The 26396-nt window shown below is 38.9% G+C and overlaps 3 protein-coding genes across 3 annotated transcripts; 2 read left to right on the top strand and 1 right to left on the bottom strand.

The window, feature by feature from the left end:
• Window positions 1-4721: 4721 nt before the first annotated feature.
• calb1 (calbindin 1) lies at window positions 4722-13547 on the top strand. Its single transcript, XM_030782696.1, has 11 exons — window positions 4722-4800; window positions 5243-5319; window positions 8629-8703; window positions 9780-9860; window positions 10302-10358; window positions 11265-11342; window positions 11481-11536; window positions 11659-11698; window positions 11783-11836; window positions 12826-12897; window positions 13434-13547. The coding sequence occupies exons 1-11, from the start codon at window positions 4722-4724 to the stop codon at window positions 13545-13547; spliced, it is 783 nt and encodes a 260-aa protein (XP_030638556.1).
• Window positions 13548-15604: 2057 nt separating this feature from the next.
• decr1 (2,4-dienoyl CoA reductase 1, mitochondrial) lies at window positions 15605-21677 on the bottom strand. Its single transcript, XM_030782359.1, has 10 exons — window positions 21559-21677; window positions 20989-21188; window positions 20787-20844; window positions 20554-20640; window positions 20294-20441; window positions 18794-18893; window positions 17395-17467; window positions 16917-17063; window positions 16248-16310; window positions 15605-16131 (listed from the first exon to the last, which is right to left on the bottom strand). Exons 1-10 carry the CDS (start codon window positions 21631-21633, stop codon window positions 16072-16074), a joined length of 1011 nt encoding a protein of 336 aa, XP_030638219.1. The 5' UTR covers window positions 21634-21677; the 3' UTR covers window positions 15605-16071.
• Window positions 21678-22126: 449 nt separating this feature from the next.
• Window positions 22127-24041, top strand: mettl6 (methyltransferase 6, methylcytidine). Its single transcript, XM_030782463.1, has 5 exons — window positions 22127-22599; window positions 22710-22844; window positions 23148-23318; window positions 23592-23733; window positions 23820-24041. Exons 1-5 carry the CDS (start codon window positions 22321-22323, stop codon window positions 23960-23962), a joined length of 870 nt encoding a protein of 289 aa, XP_030638323.1. The 5' UTR covers window positions 22127-22320; the 3' UTR covers window positions 23963-24041.
• The last annotated feature ends 2355 nt before the right edge of the window (window positions 24042-26396 follow it).

Genomic DNA, 26396 nt, shown 5'->3' with positions numbered 1-26396 from the left:
AGGGAGAGGGACTCTGCCCAAACAGGACTCCCCAGGCAACATGTCTTATTGTATTTCTCAAGGCTCTCGGCCACAAGAACAAAGTAAGGCAGAGCACATTTTTTTCAGGCAAAAGAAATTAATTGTCAATTCAAATGCATATTTGACAATCCTTTTAAATCATATAGGCATACTGCTTTCATGATCCCTGAGAAGGTGCTCAGAGTGGATCTGTTGTTTACATGTTGTGTGCCTATTGACTAGTTAAGCTGTGAAATAGCGCCATTCACAACCAAGCACTGCTGGTGTGTTTCATATTGATCTGCCTCATGTTGAGTAGCTCACACTACACCTATCTGCCAATTTAATACAATGACAGATTGTCCATCAGTTCCCCTGGTTAGTGTTGTTTTGTTTTTGACACCTGGACAGGTTCAGTACACTCTGTCTTTAACCTCTAAGGAGCACTCTGTTACTCCACAGTCCTATCCAAGTGTTAATTAATGATGTCTTCCATGAACAAAACACGAGCACTATGTGACAGATTAACATACAAATGTAACGAGTATATTAATTTCTTATTTCCTTACATGTTCACTGTCTGGTATCACTCAGTGGTAGAGAACAAAAGCTGTGGAGAATACCTTAACTGCCCATGGATTCATAAAAAGGGATTTGCGGCTGTTTTCACTTATTATTATTTTTTAAAGATTATTATTTTTTATGTCTCGCCATCAAAGCTTGAAACAGTAGACTCAGATATCACTGTTTTTACTGTTATAAGGAAAGTCAGGCATATTGAATTTATATATATCTTCATGCAACATGGAAGTATGTGTAGCTCCTTGTGTCTATGTTGTATAGTTAAAAGTTTTCTTAATAAAAAGAAAATGTTATCAGTTCATATGCCATTATCTCATGCAGTCTCCGTTCTCACTCAGATTGATATTCACGGCCATCAAATTGAGGATTTAAAAAAAAAACAAAAAACACAGCGACTAAGACAAAGACTAAGATAAAGAGAGAAAATTTTCCTGTCATAATTTAGACCCATTATGTTGTTAGATTACATCAGAGCTTGAAAATGAAAATGAATGCAGACAATGGCTATTGTCAAAATATTCTCTTGTACCCTCACTATAGTCTCTTGCTGAAATATTCTGTTTTCCTCCTAAACTTAGAATGGATATCGTAAGCATTACCCTAAATCCTTGTAAAGAACAGAAAGATGCCAGAACCTTCTGCTGACCCCTGAGAATGCAAGTGTGTTTGACCAGGGAGCTGGCTGTCTGTTTCCTACCTGTGGGGTGAGAGGACATGACTAAGCCAGAACCCATTTGTCTTGGAGTGATCCTCATTAAAAAACATATGGAGAACAATTATCACCTGGGTCACTACACATCTCTCTGAACTAATGTACTGGAATTCTGAAAGAATGGAAACAAACAAGAGGCGAAAGATAAAGGTTGGATATCAGACAGAGCAAAATAGAAGAAGAGCATCCAGCATCTCCTTAACAGGAAAAGAAGTAATCAAAGCGTTGCCTTTTCTACAATACTCTACAAACAATATTAGATCTTACCACCTACTCTTGCAGGTAAATTGAAAGCTGGGGAGTAGGCTTTAGGATAAATTCTGATAGCTGTGTTTTATATGCAGTAGTAGCACTAATAGGGAATAGAGTTGAAAAGAACATGAATTCTCCATATCTCATATGGACTGTGGTTTTTTTTTCCCCTCTGCACTCACTCATGCATATGTCAAAAGAAAAGAACTAGATTTGCGCTATTACACACAATCTTGAACCATAATGGGCTAACGCATTGTGTGAGAATAAGGACCATTGAGTGATTGGTGATGCCTGCAATGTAAAACAATGCATGACTCTATACAAACAAGTCTGTTAAACTGCAACATTGCTGTTCTCAAGCTCTCTGTCTTTACTGGCATCCTACAGGGGTTTACATGTTATATGCCAGTGTATCTTTAGACGCCTGCAATGGTCAGGTGCCCATTCTCAAAACAAAAGAATGAGAAAGAAAAGCCATTCACTAATAGTCAAGGCACGTATATATGGGGTAAATTGTTCTTCTTTTTATCATATGGATTGGGCTGTAAAAATATGTGATTTGTACTGTTATATATAGTCAGTTATATTTACTTGAAATGCACTTCACACCAAAAATTCACAATCCACGTATTCTGCCTGCTCTGACTTGTTCATCTATGTGGATCTTCCTCTTTCAAAGTTGTATTATTCATTTCATTGTTTCACTGCTTTCTCACAACTCACAACAGAATCAGATGTCAGACGTTCTGTTTTTCTTGTTGTGTCTCTACCATAAGATAACTCTCAAATGGCAGTGCCATCATGCCTTACCTGATACAATGCATTGCATATAATGTTAAATGAAAGTGATTAAGTTGTAGGTAACATTTGGAGACACCTGGTGTTTACAAAGACAAACGTAATGGATATGTATATGAACTTATTAAACATTGTAGAACAATGCCAAGACATTCATTTTTTAAGTGTTTTTTTGGGCATTGTTCTGTTGTGTTTGCCAATACATACAAGAGCACAACTGATTACTTAGGAAAATTACGACAAACAATTGTATTCATAATCATAATGCACTCTAAAATTATGTAAGTACAGCACACAGTTATGATTGACTGCTGAGACCTGTTCATTTATGTACTATGCTAAACCACATAACACCTCATGCCAAAGTGGTATCATAGCTTATGTGAAATACAAACCAATAAATGAGGTGATTACAATCCTGTGACAAGCATTTCACAAACTCTCTTCATAGGGCAATGTGATTAGTGTTTGCTTATAGTGCTTTGCTATGCTTTCAACAGCACTGTTAAGAGGTGTTTGTTGGTAATATTATTGTTTGCACATTCTGAAACATTTTCTTTTAACACTGTGGTCTATCTGATGCATTAGCTCTTCCCTTCTCTCCCACCAAAGTGATTTGTCTTGCCACAAAATGGGTCAAAGACATTATGAAGTTGCATAGCACAGTAATAATCATCAAATGGCAAGATGGCAGTAGTAATGATCACGGGTAAATTTGTCTTGAATGAAAACTAGCTGATCCACATTACTTAATGATGAGTGCTCATTGAATCCTCTTTAACTATGAGGAATGACCTAGAACTTCTGCTGTATTTACAGGGTACTTCTAAGGTGATGTAAATACATAAGTTATGGGAATATGTTATGTGAACAATTTTTTAACTCACTAAAATAGTGCATCTGTGTCATATAATAAGTCTTGCCTTGTGTATAAATATGTGTTTGGATCAAATTTTTATTGTCTTAAAAAAAAAAAAGATCTTTATAATGAACCCTTCAAAAAATCTTTGTGAAAAGACCTGGTCCATACAAAATGAATGAACCGCTCTTTATCAGTGTCAGCCAAAATGAATATTGCTGCTCATCTTTTCACGGTCAATGAGACTTTATGAGAGAAAATTCCAAATACTCTAATGGAAAGTCTCAGTAATCATTTTGTCTGATTTCCCATGCTGTCCATATTACTTGGTCGTTGACTGTATAGGCCAGCTCCTCTTCACAGCAGGTACCCAAAAATGTCATAAAGCAATAAAGGTTGCTGACCCATACAAACCTCCTCTAAAAACACTTAAAGAGAGGTCCTGTCACACAGTGCTGTTTTGGGACATAGAATAATGCATCATACCATACTGACTGGTGAAAAGAAAGACAGCATTCAAAACCTACACAAAAAACCCCCCAAAACCTCAAGATGTTCACAATTCATCTCATATTATTGCTTTTCTTTTTCCTACTAAATTTTCTTTTTCTTATTTTTTCATTTGTAAACGTCAGTTAATGTTGCTTCCATATGAAAAGATTTGGATAAGCTGCTTATTCGTCATTTCTCTTTCTGGGTTCCCTTTGGCCCCTAATGTCCTTGGAGAGATTTACTGGGAACAGAAACTTGGGGATGCAAGCTTTATTCTCATAGTCACTGAAGCTGAGCTTGTGAGGAGATAAGCTTCAATAAATGCATGTGCTTTATGGCTTTCTGCTATCTTCCTGTATTTCTATATAATAAATCACCGCTAGAACAAAATAAGTCTGTGCAGTAAAAACACTGCTGAGATTTACAGCTTGTTCACCATATTGTGTAAAGAACAGTGCATCACAGGTCAGTATATAAAAAAATGTTTGTGTGTTATGTTAGTAATGTATTAAACTGCACAGGGCCACCCAGATATGTTGTGAAAAGGGGGGAAAGCAATATGTCTGAAATACTAGAAGCACAGTGTCAATACCATGTGAAGTCAAACTCAAGGTAATCTTTCATACAGACACCCATTTCAGTGCGTGTGCTGCATGTTCAATTGTAAGAATGATGCCACTGGAACTCTGATGTTGCGCACACAACATTTCGAACTTCATTGAGAAACAATTTGTTTTCCGTCAGGCTTTCCCCCCCTCTGAAATTAAAGCATGTGGTTCATGCATTCATTAACATTCTTCTCACATCCTCGTGCACCCCAGTGCGTACTTACGTGAGCCTGTTCTACCTGCGGCACGCAATGACAGAGGTGAGCTGCCGTGTGGCTTCGCTTCCTACACCGAGGGGAGGGCAGTGTTGCTGGATCAGAGCAATAGTGCAGCGTTAAATACGGAGATTTTCAGATCAAAGCAAACCAGTCCGAATTGAGCATCAGGAGGAGCGTCTGCAAGAAACGCTGGCACCATGGCAAACGCGTACCTGCAAGGAGTTGAGATATCTGCTTCACAGTTCCTGGATATCTTTAATCATTATGACAATGATGGTAATTTGCTTGCTTTTAACGCGGCTTGTGGGATTTCTGGAAAGTGAAAAGATTTGGGAGAAGGAGAAAGTCGCAAATTGGATTTTTTTTTCTTTTTGTCTTTTTGGGCATCTGATTATGAGTGCGCTATCCATAGAGTTTGTTATAGCCATACTTCAGAAGTGTTCGTTTTGAATCATTTACGTTTTTCTTTACATCACGGCAGTAGTTGATAGTCATTACAAATGACAGAAGATGAAAATGAATTTATACATGTGCAATAAAATTGTGAAAAAATATGAGAAGATACACATTTTTCCTGATATTGTGTGTTTTTCTTCGCTTGATAAAGATGAGCAATCGTCACAAACTTTTCTCCATTTTTTGCTTACTTAAAAATATCTGTCTTTCATACATATTTTCATTTGTACTGTATTTGACTGATTTCGCGATATCCTTTCAGGTAATGGATATATCGAAGGAAAAGAGTTGCAGAACTTTATCAGAGAACTTCAACAAGCTCGGAAACAAGCAGGACTCGTAAGTCGACAGTTTTCCTCTGTTTTAGAACCACAAATAACATGTATAACACCCTGGTTTGAGCTGTGATGTCATGTCCTTGGTGGCTGAATGTGTCCAGTTCTATGCCAACTGCATTGTCTGTTTTGTCTTTAGTCGACCGTTGTCATGTGTAATCCAATGTAACTATAACACTTGGTTATTATACGATTTTTAATAGGGAAGTGTCTCTTTCTTCTTTGATTAAATATAGAAAACATGAAAGACAACCCGATCTAAAGCAAAACCGCTCATTTATATATGTATGTATGTCTGTATGTATGCATGTATGCGTTTAACGCGCAATTTTATAAACATGGATTAGCAAAATTTGATGTAGATTAAGTGTTATTCTCATAATGTTACCAGTCCCTGTAATTTCTGTCTTTAAGGTCATATTGTGGCAAACTTTTCGCACGATAGAGCGGGCTTGCTGGCTTACAGCGCAAATAGCGATGACATGTACAGTAACGACTGAGGCAGATGGACATGATTTAATTGTCCAGTGCTATAACACGCTCTGGTAACATTGTGCAGTATTTATTTCACTTCTCAGTATAAGATGGCGAATGGCACAGATGTGGCTGTTCGTCATAGCAGCTGTGTTTATATGTTTTGCCCTTCTCGTAAATATGGATGGAAAGCACAGAAAATCATAAGGTTTTGCTCTAGCTGTCTTTACTCTACTGCCATTGATAATAAACTACCTACTTCAGTGTAGCTGAAGACTATAGGCCTGATATAAACACATAGCTTTGCTGCTTTTAAAAGTATGCCCTATTAAAATGGCACTCAGAATATACTGATTTGATCATTTCTGAGTACTGATCTTATGTGTTTTCCTTCATTTCAGTTCCATTTGTTGTTTACTCATGAAATTTTCAATTTTTCAATTTTTTTTGAAGGGCACAAGCACTAAACTTGATTTTCCTACATCTCAGTTCAAAGAGATGGGTGTTGCTGAGCAACTTCTATGCAAGGGTTTTGCTTTTTTCAGTTTGCCTCATTTTGTGATTAGATGAAAACAGCTCAATATTGTTTGTGACATTTGGCAGAGTTTAATAAGCTGTTAGTCTTTAGGCCAAGGTAATAGTGTCAAACCAAGCTGAAAATAGCTTTTCAAATAGCCTGCTGGTGAGGAAACATATTGTGACTTAATTCATGCAATCAGTGGTGTTTACTCTCTGATCAGGAGCAAAATGATGTCCTTGAGCTGTGCTTATATATTATTTATGTCAGAAATCATACATTGTTATTAGTTTTCAAGATTGAATATGATAAAGAGTACGGACAGCTTTCTGAATGTCTTGCAATCATAAGTGCTGGCTACTGCAGTAGTGAGCAGCCAACAGTTTAATGGGCTGTAATTATTGTGATTACTGCCTCAGGAGTAACTGAGGTTCTTGTTCTTAAGAACACATTTAGGTAAACACTCGGGAATGGGGAGATAAGTCTTGTAAAATATGGAGAGACATCACTCAACATTGAGTGGTCCCTAATTTGACAAATTCAAATTTAATGTTCTTCACCCACTTGATGGGAGTGGTTTTCATTTTCCAATTTTATTGGCAGTCCTTCAGAAAGATTTTTGAATCTGAACCAGCCCAATAAATGGGCTGAACAGTTGAGGCTCTCTATTAAATTTCAGTAAGTGGAGCTGCTGTGCACGACAGAAAATTCAGAGGTGAATTCCTCAGAGACTTATCAAGCTTCAGTGACGTTTAAATGCTCTCCCTCTTTTTAAGCCTTTGTCATCAGCAATGCCCATGGTCAGGAGCTACCCTTTTCTTGTCAGCAACCTCTAATTCTATTGCATAAGATCAATGAGGGAGCTTCTAGCACAGATGCAGTGTTCCAGATCTTTAGGTTCTCCCTGACATGTCTGGATATGTCAATTTCACCCTTAAACTTTAGGCCCAAATGCTGTGGAATGCAGGAAAATGTCAATGATTGAGTCAGATCAAATGGTCATGTGCTGTGGATGTTTGTGAGTAGCTGACACCGCGGAATAATTTACTTTTGGACAACGTCACTTTGAAAGGTGACATTGTCATTTATCATTTGTGTTTCTACCAAAACCAACATATTGCTTTCATTGATTGATCTTGAGAGATGGTGCTTTGCTGAAAATGCATTAAGGCTGAGGAAGATTAATGCTCTTAGAGAAGTGTCATTGGTTTGTTGAAAATTGAAGTATGTCTGACAGAAACATAGAGTCATCCACAGTTTAAATATGTGGCCAGTGACCAAATTAATAAGAATGATTTTTTTTCTTTTAGGAAATTAAGAATTATTTGAGAGACAGGTTATGTTTTAATAGATATATGATGTCAGGGTTATAAGGTAATACGATGGACCTGATTTTAACATTGCTCCTTATTGTCCTTGAAGTTGTGTGCAAATTGCAAAGTCATCCTTTCTCATCACAAAGGGACATCAATAGATTTTTTGCTCAGTCTGTCACTCTTAGCTTTCAGTGTTTATCAGATGTGATACACGGTTACGCAATATCATGATCGTTATTCATCCAGATAAGCAGGTGCAAATATCAATAAGGTCAGCGTAATCCAGCAACAGGAGGGAAAGGTGGATGGCAAGAAAGTTAGGGTCAAAAACATCAGGTAATGGATTGAGACCAGTATCTGTCAGTGATTTCTACAAATGCATAGACAATCAGTTAATGAAACTGAGTGGAATTACCTTAGAAACGTAATGAAGAGGCTCTCACATCAGGTCTGAACTACGAGACTCACGTTTTCAATTTTGCCATGTCATAGCATTTAATACTGATGTATGCCTTGTCTCATCAGCCTTATCCACTGATACTTGCATTGACAGTGTGTGCTCTGCAAAACTGTAGTACATCAGTGCTTTGCTTGGCTGTGCACTATGCATATGTAACCAGAGCTTGGCGCCTGTATCTGTACAGACGGGAATGGAATGACCTATGCAAAAACTCAATCAGGACTGTGCTCGGAGGGGTGAAGATGACAACGCAATTGTAGTCTAATTTGCAATGATTTACTGTATATCCTGGGGAATCTCAATGAGGTCTGCTGGATAAGCAAATATGGAGATTCTCACCTTCGTCACTCACTTTTTTCCCCTCTAGAACTCCTGTGCATTCACAATTGACTGAAATATCTGATTAATTTTGGAAACTCTTACATGGTGAAGAGACTGCATCAGTCCCCTTTCAAAACCTACTCTACCAACATAACCATTACAAAATTCTGGAATGTAATATTTATTTTTTCTGTTTTCTTTTCTTTTTTCTTTGTTTCATTTTAGGAATTAACTGACAAAATGAGGGCATTTGTTGAGGAATATGAGAAAAATGCAGATGGAAAAATAGGAATTATTGAGGTAAGTGGGAAGGTGCCTTAATATCTTTGTAATTCTCAAACAGACATAGTCCTTTAAAAAAAGTGATATCAGTTAGGGCATAACTGTGAGTTCTGGAGAAAAACATGAACCAAGGACAGTAGAGAGACTACTCAAATCATCATCAGTTAGATTACTAACATTTCAAACACTGAGACATTTCTATGACAACAGATTCTTTTGGGGTTAAAAGAGCACCTGAACAAGATATGCAAGTTCTTTTGCACTACTGTACAACCTTGGCCTATTGGTATGTCAGCTGTACATTGAGTTTAAAAAACTCGCGAAGTCTGGCCTCAAAACATGTAGGCCAGTAAGAGAAAGAGTGAACCCTCGAGTACCAGTGTATTTAATTTATGGTCTTACGTACTGGCTCTACTAGGACTGTTATATACTATGCTTAATATGCTGGTATGAATCAAACACAGTGAGGTTTGAAACATTAGTTAAAAAGCATTCATGTTCGTGGTTGGTGTACTTTTTTAATTTTCTGTCTCTAAATATGTCTCCAAGAGGCTAAAGCAAATAAATGGAGTTGCATTGATAAGCATTGAAAAAATATGCATCAAAAGCTATATGTCTCAAACCACTGAGCACTGATGGTAGACCACAGACCACTGCCGGAAGAGATAATCAAGTCATTTACAACATACTGATGACCACAGAGAATAAGGCACTGGTACATTAACTTGCTGTAATTACAATGTGGCTTTTTTTTTAAAGTTTAATATGTATCTATATATTAATAAAAGCATATAATGTAAATTCTATGCATTAAGGTAAAATAAACACTGAAGTTGATTTCATACAGCTTTCATACAGTGTTACCTTTTCATTGTATGACAGTGAAGGAGGAATAAATAGGGTTACTCAAATCTGACGCTGGAGGTCTAGAGTTTTTGCTGATTTTCACCTACAAAAAAGGTGTGAACACTTGCCAGGATTTCAGGAATTGTAGCAGCCAAGAAACATATTGCAGAACAGTTGAGAACTTGTTTTCTTTCATGTTTTTTTCAAGATTGTTTTATTCATTTTGTCTTTCTTTTCCTTGTTTACAGCTAGTCCAGATATTGCCCACAGAGGAAAACTTCTTATTATTTTTCAGACAACAGCTGAAGTCCTGTGCAGAATTTATGGAGGTATTTGTTTCACAAAATTTGATGTTTTTGCGCTCCCTGATGTCCATTTTAATATCCATGTTGATACATTAAAACAGGTTTTTGGTAAGACTGAATGCTCCATGCAGTTATATTTGGTTAGTTACAATGTCTCTTCCATACTATATATCTAAGACCTTGTACAGGACCTCAGAGTCCAGGTTAGGACACACTCAAGATGATAAAGATTTTAATTTGCTGTAAGGCATTTCTGGAAAAAAATCCAGATGGCTTTGCAGCTTCAATTTTCAGTGAACATGACAAAGTTTGTGTATTTGTGACTTTCATGGCTTCCTTTGTGTAATTTTAAGAGTGCACTTTACTTAGAAGTTGCTTTGTACTGAACTGTGCTGTCTGGAATGTCTCTGACACTTTCTATCCATCATATCAAGTGCAAACATGAAGTTCCGTGTTTCCCAATAGGCTTGGCGAAATTATGATGCTGATCACAGTGGCTACATTGAAGCTGATGAACTTAAGGTGAGGAGAAGTGCTGTAGGAATAACATTGAAGACTCTGAACTGTGATGAGAGTTCAACTCTCTTCATAAAACGCAAGCATACCTAGACTGGAAAATGAAATCGCTATGTTGTTTTAGGCTGCTCCTGTAATTGACAGATAAACCTGGGGGACTAACCTAGCTAAATACTAGCTACTGCTTCAGTGATTCCCTATTGATTTGTCACTCAACATTGACCTTTATGAAGTGGCTCAAAAGGAAGTTAGCAATAATTAAGGTTGGAATGCCACATGGAGCACAAGTCACAACTGGTGACTGGATCAGAATTCTAGGTGCTGGTTTCTTGACAGGGTTAATCTCATCCAAGTAGACCTGTATGTCAGCTTCATGTCAGGAAACTCATTTGCATTGAATCCATTAAGACTGAAGTCTTTGAGTCCCAATTTATTTGGAATGAATTAATGGATTATCTTAAGGTCTGTTTTTTTTCCCCCTCTGAACACAACAGTAGATACACTGTGCACATTCCTCAAGGGGACGAAGCAAAGTGACCGGAAACAACTAGAACAATTTAAAATAGCAACTTAAAAAATATCAGTTTAGAGCAGATGTGGGGTTTTCAGTCAGTGACTTGATAATGAGGGCAATCTGCCACCACCAAGCCCTTTTCTGCTTGGGAAAGCTCATGGATAGATCTGCAGCAGGGTTAAAAGGGCATTACAAACTCTGCAATGCGGCCTTCGTGCTGAATAGGCAGTGCAGCTCTTCAGTGCCATGTGTCTGTAAAAACAGAGAAAATGTCTGGGTCGACCATGAGTACTTGCATTTTGTTGCTGTTTTAACACGTTGACCCAAGAATTTTCATAAATAGATGAGCGAAAAAAAAAAAGATGACAACAATCACCTTTGTTTCACTTTGAATGTAGAATTTTCTGAAAGACCTGCTTCAAAGGGCAAAGAGACCATACGATGAAAAGAAGTTAGAGGAATACACATCAACCACGGTGAGCACAACTCTGTTAAAATTCAGATTGAAAAATTTAGCATCTGTCTCAAGAGGGCTTCTGATCTCATGGCTGAGTTTAGTGCCTTAGTTTAGTGAGTCAGCGCATTCATGCTTTTGAGATGTTCTCTTCTTTCAGCTGAGAATGTTTGATTCAAACAACGATGGGAAGTTGTGTCTGTCAGAAATGGCCAGGTTTGTGCAACTGTCAATCTTGTATTGCAATACTGCATTAATGTTCATTTTTCATTAAAAGAAAATGATAACCAAGAATGTCTTAATACTCTAAGCAAAGCAAGATTCTCTTATTTCAACAGACTACTGCCAGATCAAGAGAACTTTTTACTTAAGTTTCAGGTCAGCTGATATTCAAATTTAATCATTAGACATATTAGCCACTGGAATAAGAAACTCACAGATGTCTTCAAATCTTCCCACCAGGGAGTGAAAATGGACAGAAAAGAATTCAACAAGATCTTTGAATTATACGATCAGGTAAGTCACTGATTTATTTAATTGGAACGACCTCTAAATGTCCTTGACTCACAATGCTATAATACACAGAAGATGTTTAGCTTGCACTGAATCTAAGTCTCTCTAGGTTAAAGAATGTCCATCCAGTCCACAGAGGGGCTCCTGAGTTTCCCATGGGACAAAGATATTGAAAGCATTGTTTATTAGTATGCAGAGAAGATGCTCTGTCTGGGTATCACCCTAACCCTCTTTGAAGCTGTGGCCACAGCTTGTCTGTAAATGATTTCTGTGACCTTGGGAGTAAGCTGAATTCCCTGTTGAAGGCAGCATTTCTGAGATATATATATATATATATAGATTGGTAGGTTCAGGTATCAAATAAAAAACACAGGGATATTGGCGCAAGCACTAATCAAATATCCATAGTGCTATTCAGGAGAAAAAAAAAAAAAAAAACACTGGCTGAATACTGCTCCAGATTATGCTCCCATCTGTTTTTGCCATATCATTTACCGCTTGCAAATGAGCATTGTCACGGTTTAGTTTTGTGTTCCTAATATCACTGCTACCAGCCTTCAGGACACTGCACACATCAGGTGTTCACTACACCTCATATTCTGCATAAAAAAAGCCTCATTAAACAGGAAGTGAAGCCTTCACTCAACTGCATTATCTCAGATTTACCACAGGCACTAACGTCTCAGAGAGTTTTTTTTCCAAATGTACAAACTGAGATGATCATTGAGAGACTTTACCATCGTTATTTTGTTTCTCTTTAGTCGCACACACTGAGATAAAGCATGTCATTGCATTGACTTGGTGTGAAAAACCAATCCTCAATGCTTCCACGCTTTCTCTTTCTCTTTCTCTCCCGCAGAGAACGCAGCTTTTCTAATGTCTAAACAGAGATGAAAGGAAATGATTCTAAAATGGTGTGACATTAAGTTTCCCGAGATTCTGTCACACATCTGTGCTCTTCTTGCCTCAGTCTCTCTCTGCCCTTTTCTCAGGACAAGAATGGCTACATGGATGAGAACGAGCTGGACGCCCTCCTCAAAGATTTGTGTGAGAAGAACAAGAAGGTGAGCTTCCAAAATCTCATGCGTCTGAAGGATGTATGTGACAGTTTTATTTTATTCTTGTATCCAGAGGAACGTTGTTTAGACATTGCCGCACCATGAGCTGTATCTGCTGCCTTGAGCCAATTTCATAAGGACACACATAGTCTCCTTGACCAGTCATATAAAGACATGCTAACATCAGTCAAATATCCAATCTCTTGCTCTTTCTATGCGGTTTGCATGCTGATGCTAGCCTACAGTTCCTCTTAAAAATGACATATTTTCTCAGTTTCCAAACTGAGGCCATAACAGCTGCCTTTTAAAACTGAATTATAGGCATGTCTGATCATCTGGTACAATTGTGTATTTATGCCCCCCCCCCCCCCCAGCATAACTGCTTCATAAATTTCTGAAACAGCTTTCAGGAGGAGAGATGAAACTCTTTTGCTGGAGAACATAATCAAGTGATAGTTTAGCGAAAGATGGATGAGAGAGAGACACAGTGCCAAAAAGAGTAAAAGATTTTTTGTTTGTTTGTTTGTTTGTTTTTTTTAAAGGTTCTAGAAATCAGCAAAATTCCCACGTATAAGAGCGCTATCATGGCCCTGTCAGACGGTGGGAAGCTGTACAGAACAGAGTTAGCGCTGATTCTGTGTGCAGACGACGTGTGAGATCCCGAGCCTCGTCACAACGCTGCCCTCGCTCACATAGCCATTCCATCCCTGTCAACGCCCCCCCCCCCCCGCTCACTCGTGATGTGTGTCAAGGTAGATGTAGGGTGTGTTTTGCGTTCCTCTTTTCTTTCGGAAACATGTCAATTTCAATGACTGAATTGTACGTAGGGACGTAAACGAGACGCTGGTGGCACGCTATTTTCGATCTTGTTGTTTCTACAACGTTTCTACGTGTACAGATTTTATAACAACGAGACTGACACAATAATTAATGACCTACATCTTGCACACCAGTATAATATTAATAATACCCCACGATTCATGACATCTTCAAGGATGAAATGTAGACCTGAGTATCACAGAATCCCTGTCAGTTCTTAATAAATTGCACGTCAAGTCATAACTTAAATAATTACGATTATTAGAATTACAGTTCTATCTGACAATATTGTATAGCCAAAGCAATAACACGTTACAAGAGTGTAAGAGGTTGAATGAACATGTGAAAAAACAAAAAAAAAACAAATGGAAGGATTATGTTATCTGAAACAATCTGAATATACTTATGCAGTGCATGTTTGTAGCTGAAGGCAAGGTTCTTATTAAGGAATTAATGATTCTGTAAGCACATACAATCTATCTGAACCGCATTGCCCACGAGCTGTTCAATCAGTCTCGAAAAAATTATGTCAAAACCTTTTTTTGCACTGTTAAAGAATGCCATGTTCCACTATGCTCAACACCAGAAACACTGTGTAAGTGTAATGTGTGCGTTATTAAACGTATTGAGTTACTGCCTAAAAAAAACCTGTTTGTGTGAAGCGGTGTGGTGACCCTTTTCTTCAAGACCAGCTCAAATTAAATGTATCCTCTAAGAAACCTATAAAGCTGTTTGGAATGTTTTGAATATCCTCTGATGATTTATTACTCACCATTACAAACGATTGCTCTCCAAAAGAAAAAGCGGAGAACATCCCTTAATTCACAAAAATTCAATAGCCATATTGACTCACCACATTAATTCAAGGACATATTTTCATTGCAGAGCCATCATTTGCATATTACTCTCCTAACCTGGGCTATGCAGATAGAAACATTTTGGATTAGGTAAAAACCTTTATGCTCAAAGGACCACTAGCCAAAACAAAATGGCATTACTCATAGACTTTAAGTCAATTCAGCTTCATGATGTTATCTTATAATTGAACAGCTGATCTCGTCAGGTTGTTGAATGGACAGCCGTGTCTTATCTTGGAGATGCACTGCACGAAAAGTAGGTGTGAAAAAATGTGTTTACCTGACTGCAATGCCGATAGTGTGTCCATTAGAATCATCAGAAACACAATTTTAAGATTAATATATTTAAGGAATTTGAGGTGTATCTCCACAGTTTGTTCATTTTTCTTAAAGAAGCATGAAAACTAAATCTAAATCTCACAAGCAACCAGACAAACATTTAACCCTAGGGATACAGTGTGCGGAGTCATATAATGGGGTGAAATTTTGTGCTGCTCATATGGGAAAGAACAAGTCCAAATGCTTTGAACACCCTGCCACAGCATCCATTTTTTTTGAACAATGTTAACAAGAACAAGCATGAATAGAAGAAACATTTACCCTGAGGAAAGTGGAAAACACTGTTCCACAAGGGTCAATAGGTCAGTGCAGCGGAGAACTGTGTATGAAACTGAAAGGGTTTCCCTCCGCCTTACACATTAGACTGTGATTCACGCCATCACATTGTCAAGCGGTGTTTGTTTAAAGACAAGGGAAGGCCTCCAACACAGTTAATCTCATCTGACAATCCACACTGCTCAATCAAAACACGAATGTACTTCATCCGTCTCCATGGAAAAGGAAGGGTATAAGAGAAAACAAAAGGGAGAATGAAAAGAAGAAGAGAGTGCCTAGATCTGGTCACTGGACTACATCTGGTAAACTGTGGTGGTGAACACTTAAAAAACAAAACACCAGGCAGAAAGATGTTGTCTTAGGAAAAAAAGAGCACAGTACACTGAGAACTACAAAATGGCCTTTTTTTATTTTTCTTACCCAGCGGGATAAAATGATGGCATAATGCATAAATGTGACAAATGAAAGTCTGATGCCTGCATGATTTATGAAAATGTTTATTGACCCTCCTAAAACAACACAACCCCGCTTATTATAATTACAATTATCATTAATGGGATTCTGAAAAGATACAAAAGTTAAACGTGTTAACAGACAAAAGCTTTCAGACATCTTTTGTAGTCACTGTGAGAAAGGGGAGATTTGCTGTAAGAAGGCAGGCATTTACTGTTCTCAGAGATCCCCACAGGTAAACAGATATCAACATCTCTGATTAAAGAGGCATGTGGATGGCTAAAAAGCCATTTCATGTTAACGAAATGCCCATATTTCAACAATACAACTATACATTCACTCCTGTAGAGACATTTATATAGGCACCAAAATGTGGCAGGTGATGTCTTTAATTCTAGTGTGGAGCGACAAACTCAGCGCTCAGAATGGACTTCACTTAGGATCCTTTAGTGCTCCGAATCATGGCCTCCAGCATAGCCCACTGTTCCTTAGTGACCTAAAAAACAAACATTGTTTTGAATCCAGTCATTAGGCTATGGATTTAAATGATGGATATTGGCTTTGTTCAGTAAGAGAACTACTGACAGTGTGTAAGTATGAGAAGTACATTACCCTCTTCAGCTCATTGAACTCCCCAGCCATGGACACATATTCACCACCATCCATTCGGATAACCTAAGAACGGAAGGCCACTGTTAGGAGAATAAATATCGTTCAAACGTGGAAAAAATTCAAATCAGGGTGTGAATGAGGGCGCTACTGTGGTTTGGCCAACGACAGCACATAGTATGACTATACGTGAACACAAAGACCAGGCCGGAAAAGGAGGTAATTTGACTCTGACCAAAAAGGCACATCAACACAATGGGATCAGACCGAGACACTTACCACTTAGAGACATTACCGGCGACACAAACTCATTTCAGCCAACACTGACTCTTTCCCATGCGGACTGTGTGAGCGCCACAAGACGGGAAACGATGTCTATAAGTAGCGAATCCAATATCATCTTTACCATAAGGAATTCAGTTATCGATCAATCTCACATCATGATTATCACCTTACATTAAACCTTTGTTGTGCTCTAACTGCTCAGCTGAGATAGGAGTTGCCCGCACTGTTCAGAATCAGTCAGCTGAACGAGTGGGGACGGGACTGGAGGGCATGCCCTTGGTGCCGTGTCCCCGCGATGGAAATCGGAGAGGCCCAGTGGGGCAGTGGAGGGGGTAAGGTCCAGCGTGGAGACGACAGAATGTGCATAGACAAGGTCAGACGACTCACCGCTCCTGACACCCAGCTGGCATAGTCACTGCAGAGGTAAGCAGCAAGGTTGGCGATCTCTTCGGGCGTGCCCAGTCGACCGGTGGGTATTCTGCCAATCATTGACTTCTCAAACATACCTGTGGGATCCAGCCGGCTAAAGGCACCCTTAAGTGACAATAAAAAGCAAACGTTAACCAAATCTGTACGATGTCCTCGCTGTTAAGGCATTAAACAGAATTCCATTTGCTGACAAGGAGCGATGTGGGGAGATGCATAAGAAAACCTAAGTGAAAGACACAATAAACTGACACAAATCTCCTGCAGAGGAGAAAAACAAAAAAACAAAGAAAGAAAGAAAGAAAGAAAGAAAGAAAGAAACAGCATGCTGTGGTAGTCGAGCAAACAGCAACGAGCAGTCAGCTCACAGTAAGTCCAGCTTGTTACATGACGTCTCTTATGATTATAGTGAAAAGGGCTACAGACTTTCAGAGAGTACCTTTGTCCTGATTGGCCCAGGCTGAATGATGTTGAATCTCATGCCGTATCTTCCCCACTCAGCTGCAAGAGACCTGCAGCACAAGGAGGCCAATCTGTCTTTAGTTTCAGCAGCTGGCAGTGAAAAATGCACTGTCCCCCTCTCATTTAAATCTCTTAATAGATTTCAGTGGCTCTGAATGCAATTATGTAACTCTGGGAAACCAAAAGCTTTTCAATTATGTTTATCTAACAATAGCAAAAGAAACAAGATATGGGATAAGGGAGGGGTGTATCATTTTGGGGTCATTCTGAATGACAAAGAGGGGGAGAAGGGCTGTAAGATTGGGTCTCTTCTTAGCTTTACGATCCAATGCCTTGCATATATAGAAATATGGTGTCTGTTCGCCAAGGACAGAGAGACATATGTGGATGAAATTTGGCTGAGAATACCTCCCTAAATGAAACTGAATGCCAATTTTAGAAGGTTCAGAGAGAGGTCAAACTTTTTAGTTTATGATTTATTCCTTATGGGGGCAATTCCATTTAATGAAAAAAAAAAGACTTTTACTGCCTAATATAAAAGGCACTGACACAATGGCTGATAGAAGCCTATAAGAAAACTTTACCCATACCAGCTGTCAGGGCACATTTGTTAAGAGTTTGACAGTGTTTGTATTTTCAGTGGGAAACATGTATAGCATACAAGTATTTTACTCTGTAGTTCTGCTATGCCTGGCTCTACCTACAAGCCTGTCAGACACAGCAGATGTAAGAATTAGAGAGGCCATTAATCATTACGATGCTTCCCTCCTATTCCTGTGAAACAGATGAAGCCAAAAAAAAAAAAAGAAAAAAAGGGAAAAGTCATGGACCATCAGTGCCACCAAAGTGCTTGAGGCACTTCAGAGGAAAGAGGGAAAAGAAAGAGGTCTAGTTTACAAACGGAGAAGCACTTTTGTCAGATTGTATTACTGACTCTGTTCATCCTAAACAAAAAAGGGAACAATGCATTTTATCAATCTGTGGGGACATTAAAGGGGATTTTGCGCCAGACACAATCTGTTTGCACGTACAGCAGAAAAAGAGCATTATTCACTCGCTAATCAGCTCATGTTGATGGTCCTCCTCAAGTTCACTAGAAACAGCATCTCCTTTTATGGATCATTCAAATTAAGAGTGTTTTTTGTCCGTCTACCTCATGTCCTATCCAAACTACGGACACGAACAGCCCCAGCACCTTCAATACTCTCAATTAACGTTCCAGTTTAACAATACATCAGTGTAGTGTGGCGTTTGACTTATTGAGCAGTGAGTCATGTCCACAGGGGCCGTGGTGAGCAGTGTTCCTGATTCACTGCAGTCTATTACAGAGGCAGTCAGAGTGGAGCATGTCCACACATGACCGATGCTACACATACTTGCACAATGCCTCCACTCCTGCTTTGGCACTTGCACTGGGCACCACAAAGCCTGAGCCGCTCTCTGCGTAGATTGTTGTGATGGCCAAAAATGCTGCACCTGGAAGCACCGCCACAAAACAAGAAAAACAGTTGAATTTTTTTTTTTTTTTTTGCGAGAACAAAAATTAATCTTGGTGCCTTTGCCTTGAGCAAAAGCCAAAATTATTTCATCAAATGGGACAGAAAACAAACACCATCCTTATTTGAAAATTGTGCCTAGGACAAAAAAAAAATCACGAGGCACACTGTGTTCATTTAAAACTGATAGTTATCTGAAATTACTTCCCTAGCTATCAGCCATGCAAACTCTCCTGAATGCCAAATAAAATCTGTTAATCACAGTGACTTGTAGACGTGTCTTATTCAACTCACTGAGACATGACAACAGAATGAACATACAATTCCAGAATTCAGCAAGGCATGTTGGAGACTAATGCTGAACCTGTCAGGGTGTTTAAAAATCATCAAAACAAAAACACGCGATTTGTTATGCGTCTTGCATTCATGCAACACATACTAATTGTGCATTCAGTAATTACTATGTTCAAAGGAGAGGTAAAGGTCAAAATAATCAGCAGAGAGGCTGGACCTGTGCTTCTGAGAGGCAAAGGAAAAGGACACATTGAAAGAACGACTAAGATGAGAAAGCAAAGGAAATAATCTATACGGCAGACCAAACAAGTCAAACATGCACGTGATGTATAGCTAAAACGACCAGTTCATCGAACCATTCCTTTGACTAGAGAGGGAGAAGCGTGTACAGTAATACCAAACTAAGCCTTGGGCACTGGACGATACAGAACGCTACTATCATCACGCTCTGTGCACTAAATTCTCTCTCATTAGAGTGAGCATCTGTCTAACTATAGAGGTCAACGGCTGTTCGTGAAAAGCTCAAAAATACTCGCCGTAGACATTATTGCTGACCAAACAGCCGTACGTTGTTTCACTTGGGTGACAAGATTAATGCCACACAAGTCTCTAAAGGTGAACTTACTTTCAATGTATTGTTAAATATATGTCCTACCCTGTAATGTTAAAAAAAACAAACAACAATGTAGATTTTCAGTGACATAGCAAAAGCAGTGCAAGAATGTCTCCTGTGTATGCAGTGCCCTCCTGTGGTGAACAGCTTCTTAAGTTAATAATAATAATAATAATAATAATAATAATGAAAAAACCACCAATAAAATACTTCCCATCTGTTCATTTCTTAATCTAAATTACCCAAACTAATACTGTATCAAAAGAGAGACTCTATGTGGAAAATTAATGCAAGATCCCCTCTGGCATTCGTCCTGTTCTCACATATTCAGCATTGGAACTAGTCCACCAATGACTGCAACCAGATCTCTGTTTCTTTTCTATGAACATCATGGAGAGAATAACTGTGTTTTAGTATGGGTACATTGCTCTTAATTATTAAAAAAGTCAATCAACATTAAAAGCATCATTTACCTTTTTCAGCTTTAATGAGACGTTTGCCGATCTCAAGGGTCACGTAGGCGGTGCCATTGAGCACTATGTCTGTTATAGTCCTCCATGCATTGGCAGAGAGTTTCTCTGAAGGTGAAATAAAGTTTCCAGCAGCGTTGTTGATCACCACCTGAGGAAGGACACAGACAAAAACAAATGCTCTGACCCAATGCCTTGGGAGATAAAGATGGGGAATTACAGTGTCACCACTTTACAGGCAAGTGAGCTCTATACCTACGTACATCAGGGAGACCTATGTCATTAATGAGTTGACTGACAGCAGCCTCCACGGAGGCTGGGTCTCTCACGTCACACTGTATGGCGTGAACCTGAAAGAAACTCAACATCAAATCTGTTTTGGAGATACGGAACACAGATGTGTAAATTTGCAATGGTGTGTCTATTGTACTAAACATAAAGCTGTACATATAAGCTTCAATAGTGTGTAAGAAAGTTTAAAGGGAAGAGTCAAAACCTTATTTCCAGTTTTTTGTGAGATTTCCTCTGCAGTCTGTTTCAAGACATCAAGCTTTCTGAAATGACAAAAAAACCCCTATTTGATTAATATTTTGTGGAAAACTCACTTGTGTGCCCTTGTGCTCAGCATGCATGTTGCAGAAAAAGAGAGAATAGAGAACCAATGAGAAACAATAAGAGACAATGAGAGAGAGATTAACCTGCTTGCTATAACACACTCAGCACCCAGTGTAGAAAGAGTGGTTGTCATGCCCTTCCCAAGCCCAGTGCCTCCGCCCGTGATGAAGGCTACTTTGTTTTTGAAGGTTCCAGGGAGCAGCATCGCTCCTTCCGATGCAGGGAAGAATTTAGCTTGGGGAGGACCATTCTGATATAAGGGGTTGGTTCCACTCCCAAAGAACTGTTAAAAATGGGTAAGATAATCGTTACTAACACCGACGAACAGCTAAGACTGAGTCTTAATGTAACATGCATCATGGATAGCCGAGCCTTGAACTAGAGGGCACTAGGTGAAAGGTAATGATAGCCGTATGGCAAGAGACGCCGAAAGTATTTAAATATGCAATTATTATTATATATCCCCAGCAACATAAACAAAAGAAATTTCGCCAGTTGTCCGGGCTTATCCAAAACAAGTCGTTAAAAACACAAAAGTGGGAGAGGTCACCAAATAATTATTTACATACACGGCAAGCAGTTTCACCATTTTTAACAGGAGAAATGTAACCTAGGCAACAGATATGTGCGGACTGAAAAAATACAGTTCTTACCCGTGCACAAGTAAGAGATTTCAAAGAAAATGTGGAACATCTTCTGAAGTTGCATACAGCGCCTACAACCGCCATGTTTTGAAGAGTTAGACTACTTTCGCCCTACTTCCATAACACACGAGGAAGTAATGAAGTTAGCAACAGTTAGGCGTACTTTCTAAACCATGCTAGTATTGCAGTACTTCAAAATAAAAATTTCAGGAGTCTCCAGATGGTTATCGTCTTTGAGGAAATGCCATTGTTTTCCCCAATGATTATCAACTAACAGCTCTCTAAAGCGCTGAGCACAGCTGCAGCATTCATTGAAAATTCGTGTTTTACTTGAGAATCATCCAGACGAAACACGGATTTGCTGTAGCCCTGATGAGTGATATATTTGTGGATGAGATTGCTCCCTTTTGATTTCATTGCAACTAGGCCTTGAGGATATCAAACATTTTTAATTGACACAAAAGATTTGCTTGTGCTTTTACTTTGAAAAACAATTTGTTTCGACAACTACTAAGATAAACTGTTTCTGCCTTCACGGTGCTCTTCCCGCTGCCCTGTTCGCCGACACATGTCCGAACAGTATTTTGTCTTTCTTTTTAAAGAGGAATACTGTTTTGTTTTCCAAAATTCCATTAAATGGTTTATCTTGTCACTTGCTTAGTTTTGGTAGATTTTACCCAGTTGTCGAGTGTTCGTAATCATGTTTAAAATGAGATGTCCAACGTCTAGCTAGTAATTTTTTAGATTTGCTGTAGCAGTAGCACACTGACAATGGCACAACCATGTAAACAGACCTCAGTGGAGTCAAACACTTTGTTGGCCATATCGACAAATGGCCAAATAAAAGAATTAAATGTGAGGACATTGACTGAGGAGGAGTTGGAGAAACTTAAAAATGACCGGGTTTTAGTGTCAGAGTTCAAGCAGCAGAAGCTCGAGAAGGAGGCTCAGAAAAACTGGGATTTATTTTACAAAAGAAATACCACAAACTTCTTTAAGGATAGGCACTGGACCACCAGAGAGTTTGAGGAACTGAAAGCGTGCCGAGAGGTAAAACTTCTGTACGATATTAACGAGTGTTTAAAGCCCTGCTTGCCGCATCTCACGAGCATTTTGATGTTTTTTGGTTGTTTGTTTGTTTGTTTTTTTTGTGTGTAAAGTTTGAGTCACAGAAGCTGGTACTTCTGGAGGCTGGCTGTGGTGTGGGAAACTGCATTTTTCCTCTTCTGGAGGAGGACCTCAACATCTTTGTCTATGCATGTGACTTCTCACCTCGGGCTGTTGAATTTGTGAAGGTAATAGGAGACAAACACTTATCTCTCTCACCTCTGTCCAATAGTCCTCAGTTCTTTCAGCCTTGTCTATCCAGCAAACCTAAAATCTCAGACATACATAAACACTCCTGTCATAGGGGTGTGCTAGGTGAGTGTTAGACTGGTTAACCTCATGGATTGTATGTACCTCTGATTAAACAACTTATGGATATGGATATCTAAATATTATAATTTTGCCTTCCAGTAGTCAACACGGTCTGTGCTTCTAATCAGGTAATTTATTTAGCTGACTGGGTATTTTGTTGTTGTTGTTTTTTATTTCAGCAAAACCCTCTATACTCTACTGAGCGATGTCTGGCCTTTCAGTGTGACTTAACCAAAGATGATCTTCAGGCCAACATCCCAACAGCAAGCGTTGATGTGATCACACTCATATTTGTGTTGTCTGCTATTCATCCTGACAAGATGCAACAAGCTCTGGAGAATCTTTGTAAGGTGAGGGCATTGTTACTATTAGCTTAGCGATTTAAAATATTCTGTGAATGTACTGTCTGTTACTCTTTTAATTTATGCAGTAATTGTAATGTCTGAGACAAATTACTGTATGGCACAAATAAAATAATCTTAATATCATTTATTTGTGATACTGCCAGGATTTCACCCCTTTAGTGAATGGAGTGTTATCCAGGATGCGCTTACATTGTGTTAATAAGTGTAAGTGTCACTAGTGCAATGGGTATGAATTTTTGCATTCTTGTGCTTTCGCAGGTTTTAAGGCCAGGTGGGGTGGTCTTATTCCGAGATTACGGTCTTTACGACCATGCCATGCTTCGCTTTAAATCTGGGAATAAGCTCGGGGAGAATTTTTATGTGAGGCAAGATGGAACCAGGTCCTTTTTCTTCTCCAGAGGTCAGTCGTATGTGAGATGGTGAGGTGAACTGTTGTTTTGGTGCTTTTTAACCATATCACTTTCTCTCTCTCTTTTTTTTTTTCAGAGGATCTGGCCAGTTTGTTTGAAAAGGCCGGATTCCAGACTGTGGTGAATGAATACGTGCTGCGGGAGACCGTCAACAAGAAAGAGGGACTGTGTGTCCCTCGTGTTTTCCTCCAGAGTAAATTTAGAAAGCCACCTAATTAATATGTTCCTGTGCAGCCCCCGCGCTGATCATTTTTAAAGTGTCAGATATGGAAGGAGGCCTTAGGAGGAAAAAAAAACCCAATGCTTTTAGTGTGGTGTGTTTATGGTCATGTCTTTGAGTAATGTTTTTAATTCAATGTAAATAAACAATAGCTACATATATATCAGTATTTACCCCAAGTTTAAAAAGATTAAAGGCAATTTTTTACTCATGAGTGGTTGCGAATGATAATTGCTGGTACTCTGATGATATCACTAATACCATTTTTGACCACTTGAGGGGAGCAAAACATTACTCATGACTGGGATAAAATTTTCATCATTGGGATTTTTACAGGAAATTATTTTTTGAAGCTTTAAGAGGTGTGATTTACTGTAATGTGTTATTTCAAGTACTTGAATGTACGAACAGAACCTACACTCTTTCATATTCAGTATCTAATTCCATAAAGGGAACAGTAATTTTTACTGATATTGAAATTATTCAGCAGGTGTGCATTAGGTGACCACATGTTGCTCTGGCTCCCCCTGCTGATTGGAAAACCCCTGAGATAACACCAATCTCTACCCACGCTGTGGTTTTGTGCATGCTCAGTGGAGCTCCCAAATATATATATAGTGAAAAACATGTCCTGACACGTGACTGTCAATGGCAGTGACTGTCTCACTGTCCTTTCAAATCCTGTGGTGTTATTTTGATGTCCTGTGTAGTCTGTCAAATCAGGGATGACACATCTTGATCTGTGTACATGTACCAAAAATATAAAGGATGTTGAACATGTATTGAAAGGTTTGGCTTTTGCGTCTCCAGTGCACAGCTGCTCTCTCTGAAAGGTGATAGCCCGGTCGAGACTGCAGTTTAACCTGTGCGTGAACATGGCCCAGTTTCACGGTTCCTGTTCACAGGAAGCGCAGAGAACACTGTGAACTGCAGCGGATGTACACAAATGCTCTCAAGGTCTCAGCTAGCGCGCTGCTGTCAATTAATTATCTAATGTCACAGCAATAATCAGAGCAGAGGACTAATGTACACCCTGTTCCTTCCTTAATACATCCACTGTTGAAAAAAAAGGTGCCCTTGTTACTGACAGTGCTGGCGACAAGGTCTTTCCTGCTTTAGGAAACGGAGATGCTTATTGTGAGGCTATAGTAATGTAATACAGGATATTGTCTGCCGTACTGTCTATGACAAGTTTTTGGTGTTAATGGGTGTCACATCCAAACACACAGACACACTCTGTTGATCTTTGAAGGAATATCAGTGTCTCAGTGAATTGATAATGAATGTATTATTTGAGACATATCAGTGTTCTTGCTAAGAGATAACTCGGTGACATAGCGTTTTTAGGTAGAAATGTTCTAATGATGAAAAATGGTGATAAACCACTGATTTATGAAGTGCAGAATGTTAAAAAGTTTCCCTTTCATTCTGCTATTAGAAGTGTGTTATATTACATATGCCCAGTAATTTTGATATGTCTCTGATAATCTGGTTTGTTTACATGAACTAAATGTGTTTGTTGTGTTATTAGCCAAATGTGTGGCTGAACGATGGAATCAAAATGGACAAGATTAAGATTTTATAATAAAAAGCACACTGGAAATCCAGTCCTAATCCAGTCCTAACTTCAAATGAGAGGAGATTTGATTGACTTACATAATCATAACCATCACTTTTATTGACCACAGACAGGTAGCTCACAGACTATAAACATTAGGCACACTTCTGATTACTAGATGAAGCCCATTCTCACGGTACATGGTCCACTTAAAATAGTCGTCACTGTATGAAAGACATGATTCCGTTTTGTCCAGGGAACGGAAAGGGTTGCGTTCATGGTATCGGACATCCTCTTTTTTTTTTTTTTCATTTATTTTTGCAATCCTGGTAAGATTTCCTTAACTCTCTGATACAGTGTCTGCCTGTATTGCATAACTGTCCAACATTTATCATTTTCCTCCAATCCCATGGTTCCTCTTCAGTTGTCAGCAGGAATGAAAACAAAGTGTTTGTTTCTTTGACTGTTTATCTGTGTCTGTGAAACAGTGGTGATGTTATCCTGGCTCTGAGGACAGCCTCAGACATAGAATCTTAAACTTTGTTGACGTCTGTTGCGTCGGGTCAGCTGAAGGTCCTCTTCTACCCCTATTTGTGCTTGTTTTGCTGAAGCAGTGTCCTAAGGAACTGTTTGGAACAATTCAGAAGCATAGCACAGTATTCAACATACAGTGTCCCTTTGCACCAAACCAAAACTAAATAAATAAATGTGAGTAAACAAATATTATAAAGTATACTATAATAAAAGTAAGTAAATAAATATGTGTGTGTGTGTCTGTGTGTGTGTGTGTGTGTGTGTGTGTGTGTGTGTGTGTTGGGGGGGGGGGGGGGGGAGCGGGGGTTGCAATTGTTCGTGGCAACAGATGAGTTTGCACA

Source organism: Chanos chanos, chromosome 8 (genome assembly GCF_902362185.1).
Source record: "Chanos chanos chromosome 8, fChaCha1.1, whole genome shotgun sequence".
Taxonomy (NCBI): Eukaryota; Metazoa; Chordata; class Actinopteri; order Gonorynchiformes; family Chanidae; genus Chanos; species Chanos chanos.
Note: the sequence above shows the minus strand (reverse complement) of the source record. Positions and strands in the feature narration are given on the sequence as shown.